This window comes from Babylonia areolata, chromosome 19 (genome assembly GCF_041734735.1).
Source record: "Babylonia areolata isolate BAREFJ2019XMU chromosome 19, ASM4173473v1, whole genome shotgun sequence".
In the NCBI taxonomy this organism is placed as follows: Eukaryota; Metazoa; Mollusca; class Gastropoda; order Neogastropoda; family Buccinidae; genus Babylonia; species Babylonia areolata.
Window position 1 is genome coordinate 20246576 of NC_134894.1, and position 5000 is coordinate 20251575.

Consider the following 5000-nt stretch of genomic DNA (forward strand, 5'->3'; position numbering starts at 1 on the left):
TTGTTTCGTTTCTTAATGAGAAAACAAAATGCATTGGCTCTGTAGCCGCGACCTGTTTGTATCCATGTGGGGTTTTTTTTTTCTTCGGCCAAACAGAGGATAAGGAACTAATTGTGTGGAGGTGAAGACAGCAGACGATAAGACAAGATTAGATAGGAAAAGATACCATGAGATACAACCAGATCTGATCAGATGCGATACGATACGATAAGAAACAATCAGATCAGATCAGAAACGATCCGATGCGATATAATCACACAGGTGCGCCGCGCTGTAGCTTAGCGCGTTTGGCCTGCTCGCTTTTTGTCTACGTGTGTTGTGCCTACTTATCAACACGAAAATAACAAACAAATAAACAAAACAAATTTGCACACAACAACAGCAACAACAACAGCAGCAGCAGCAACAACAACAACAACAACAACACTAAACCAGGGGGAAACTGAACGTTTCAGTGCCAGAGATTTCGATAACGCTTATGTGTCCAGTGCAGAAAGGTGTTGGGCAAAGAAAAACAATTGTTGGTCGTACAAGACGCCGGATGTCCTGTATTACTTTGTTGGTTGTCGCCGTTCATGATGATCTGCGTGATGATGGAAACATCCTTTCCATCGTTTCCGTTCGTGGCCCCACCTTCAACTTCCTGTTGTTCACTTCCTGTTTCTCAAGTTCTCTCCCCTCTTCCTTTCCTTCCCACGCTCTCCTCCTCACCTCTTCCTCCTGACATTGTTCACTTCTGGCCTTCTTCTGTACCTCTTCCTTAAGCAGATACACGTGTTGTGTAAAGCATTACTGTTGTAGTGTGTCTCTGTGTGTATCTGTTTGTCAGTGTATGAGTACGAAAACAGACGCATAAAACATTATGCAAAAAAAATTGAAACACAGACAGACGACACACAAACACACACCACAAAACACTTTATCACAACATAGGATAAAAGACAGAACAACACAACAAGATTTCATAACCTCCACACATGCACACGTACGCAAGACAACCCACCCCACCCCAACCCCGTCACCCCACCCACGCCCAAAGAGAACAAACACAAACACACTGAACCCCTATACTCACACAGTCCGGCGCCCAGGAACCAGCGGTCTCTGGCGAAGAACTCAGTGAGGGCGGCGGGCTGACAGACGAGCAGGACGAGCAGGTCGGCCACGCTTAGGTTGACCAGGTACCAGTTCATGGGCGTCCGCATGTCCCGGACCAACACCACCACCACGATCACCAGCACGTTGCCCATCGTGCCCGTGCAGAACACCACGGCGTTCAGCACCGTGATGTAGATGGGCTGGTAGGCCGGCCAGCTGGGTGGATCTCCACCGTCACCCGCCAACAGAGGCCCAGCCGCCGTCTCGTTCCACGAGTCGTTGTTGCTCCCGAAGCTGCTGTTGTTGTTGTTGGTGGTGAGGAGGGTGTCGTTTTGGGACGTGGCCACGGAGGAGGAGGAAGAGGAGGAGGGGGAGGAGGAGAAGGAGGAGGGAGAGGAGGAGGAAGTGGAGGAGGAGGAGGGAGAGGAGGAGGAAGAGGAGGGGGAGAAGGAGGGGGAGGAGGAGGAGGAGAAGGAGGAGGGAGAGGAGGAAGAAGAGGAGGAGAAGAAGGAGGGGGAGGAGGAGAAGGAGGAGGAGGAGGAAAAGGAGGGAGAGGAGGAGGAGAAGGAGAGGGAGGAGGAGAAGGAGGGGTAAGAGGAGGAGGAGGAGAAGGAGGAGTGGGAGGAGGACGAGGAGGTGTTGAGTGACAAGAGGAGAGTGTGTAACAACATGCTCGCTGTAGTTATCTCCATTTTTTTGTTGTTGTTTTCTCTGTGTATGAGCGTGGCTTTGAGAGAGGAGCGAGGCGGTGGGGAACGACCGAGAGGTTGAAGGAAGGAAGGAACTCTTTCTCCAAGGCCTGACGTTTTCCCTGTGAACAAGCAGACACAACTAGATGTCAATTCGCGTGTATTAATGTGCTGAAAAGGGTAGTGGTTCAACGCAGTGTCTTGATAAGTATCAGTATCAGTATCAGTAGCTCAAGGAGGCGTCACTGCGTTCGGACAAATCCATATACGCTACACCACATCTGCCAAGCAGATGCCTGACCAGCAGCGTAACCCAACGCGCTTAGTCAGGCCTTGAGAAAAAAAAAGAAAAAAAAAAAGTATATATATATATATATATATATATATATATATATATATATATAAGCGTACATACATAAATAAATAAATAATAATTATGATGGAAAAAAAAAGAAAAAAAAGGATAGTAGTAATGAAAATAATGATATAATAATAATAATAATAATAATAAATAAATTATTAAATAAATAAGACAACAATGATGATAAATAAGCAAATAAATATAAAACACGAAGACACACACTCACACATACACCCACACATGCACAGCAGACACGCCCCAAAAACGCTAGTGATAAGTGTTCTTTTTGTTTATACACGCGGTTTGTTTTTGTTTGTTTGTTTGTGTTTTTCTTTCTTTCTTTCTTTCTTTCTGTCTGTCTGTCTGTCTGTCAGTCTGTCTCATTTTGCGAGTGACGGAAAAACGGGGCATGAAGCGACAAAAGACTTCTCAGGATGCAACAGTAGCGGTTCTTTTTTTCTTTTTTTCTTTTTTTTCAAAATAATCTGCTCAGAATTAGAAATCTGTCATCTCCCGTACCCTGTTCTGCTTCCACAGCTAACAGAATTGAAATCTGCCGGCCGTGCAAAGCTTTGTGAATTATAGACAGAGCAGTATCCAGCACTTAATTTTGTCCCGCCTCGATCTTCAAGTCCATGTTAAAGTTCAAGAGAAGATGGCGGCTTTCTTTTCTAACGTCTACGCTGGGTGTGGTGTGGTGTGGTGTGGTGTGGTGTGGTGTGGTGTGGTGTGGTTTGGCGTGGTGTGGTGTGGTGTGTTGTGGTGTGGAGTGGCGTGGTGTGGCGTGGTGTGGTGTGGCGTGGTGTGGTGTGGTGTGGTGTGGTGTGGAGTGGTGTGGTGTGGTGTGGAGTGGTGTGGAGTGGCGTGGTGTGGTGGGGTGTGGAGTGGGGTGTTTTGAGGTGGGTGTGGTGTGGTGTAATGTAGTGTCGTGTAGTGTAGTATAGTGTAGTGTGTGTAGTGTGGTGTGGTGTGGTGTGGTGTGGAGTGGGGCGTTTGAGGTGGGTGTGGTGTAGTGTAGTGTCGTGTAGTGTAGTATAGTGTAGTGTGTGTGGTGTGGTGTGGTGTGGAGTGGATCGTTTGAGGTGGGTGTGGTGTGGTGTAGTGTAGTGTAGTGTCGTGTAGTGTAGTATAGTGTAGTGTGTGTAGTGTGGTGTGGTGTGGTGTGGTGTGGAGTGGGGCGTTTGAGGTGGGTGTGGTGTAGTGTAGTGTCGTGTAGTGTAGTATAGTGTAGTGTGTGTGGTGTGGTGTGGTGTGGTGTGGAGTGGATCGTTTGAGGTGGGTGTGGTGTGGTGTAGTGTAGTGTAGTGTCGTGTAGTGTAGTATAGTGTAGTGTGTGTGGTGTGGTGTGATGTGGTGTGGGGTGTTTTGACGTGGGTGTGGTGTGGTGTGGTGTGGTGTAGTGTCGTGTCGTGTCGTGTAGTGTAGTATAGTGTAGTGTGTGTGGTGTGGTATGGTGTGGAGTGGGGTGTTTTGATGTGGGCGTGGTGTAGTGTGTCGTGTAGTGTGTGTGGTGTGGTGTGTTGTGGGATGTGGTGTGTGGTATGGTGTGGTGGTGTGGGGTGTGGTGGTGTCGGATGTGGTGGCATGTGATGTGGGGTAGTGTAGTGTGTATGTTGTGTGGTGGGGTGTGGTGGGGTGTGGTGGGGTGTGGCAGGGCAGCAGAGAGTCTCTCTGAAGGAGGAGTGGCATCCTCCTTGAGGGAAGTGATAATGATTGTTAGGCAGGAAACGACGGCATTCTGCTAATATCACCCTGTGGGTGGCTGCCATGGGTTACTGCCCGCACTGTCGTCAGTTGTTGACCATCGGAGGTCATGTCTGTCTTTCTGTCTGTTTTATTTCTTCTGTCTGTCTTTCTGTCCCTGACTCTCTCTCACACACACACACACACACACACACACACACACACACACACACACACACACACACACACACACACACTTTCTTTCAGATGAAAAATAAAGCCAGTACGATCAGTTCTTAAACGCCAGTCTGTTTCTAGCCTAGAGTTGATAGCTTGTCATCCCGAGCAGTCATTAAGGGACAATAAAGGATCACCTTCACTCATAATACGAGTCTATCGCTTTTAAAGTTCAGCTCCCAAATGACTCCTCGCGTCATCCCGAAATAATAACTTCCATGGACTCTTTTTGGGGAATGAGATAGTCATTCTAGTTCTTCCCCTTCTGACTCCTTTAATTTGAAAAAAAAAAGCCTGTTATAACACGCATATGGGGAAACAGATATCTTTAAAAAAAAAAAATTCCAATAGAAAAAAGGGTCTGCAACTGATCTGCTGATGGGTTATAGGGCAGAGCAAAACAGCAGCTGCAGCAGCAGCAGCAGCAGCAGCAGCAGCAACAACAATGACAACAACAGCAACAATGATGATAATGATGATGATGGTAATAACAATGATAATCATCATCATCATCATCATCATCATCATCATAATCAGCATCACCGTCGTCATCATCATCATCATCATCATCTTCTTCTTCTTCATCATCGTCATCATCATCTTCATCATCATCATCATTATCACCATCTTCATCACCATCATTCTCGCGAGGTGCAGTTTCAACAAGACTCAGAACTGCTAACTAGTTCAAACTCCCTTCAGATAACGTGTGTAAACGTAAAACTTGCTGTGAATGTAGGCCTACTTATGAGCAATGCTGTTTCCCTCAGATTTACTCATAGCGTAGGATATGTCTCTCTTAAAACAACGGTCAGATATAGTTAGTCGGGCTAATGTGCAAAATATCTCCTCCGTTTGGAAAATAAATGTCAATTCATTCGCCTATTCACTAATTCGTTTGTTCCTTCATTCGTTTATTTCCTCATCCCATC

At 46.5% G+C, this 5000-nt stretch overlaps 1 protein-coding gene across 1 annotated transcript in view; it reads right to left on the bottom strand.

The window, feature by feature from the left end:
* The window catches only part of LOC143294118 (QRFP-like peptide receptor), a 24537-nt gene that overhangs the window by 14974 nt on the left and 4563 nt on the right, over positions 1-5000 (bottom strand). The window contains exon 2 of the mRNA XM_076605549.1: positions 1076-1395. Coding sequence (XP_076461664.1) covers positions 1076-1395 — 320 coding nt within the window. The remainder of the gene's footprint in view (positions 1-1075; positions 1396-5000) is intronic.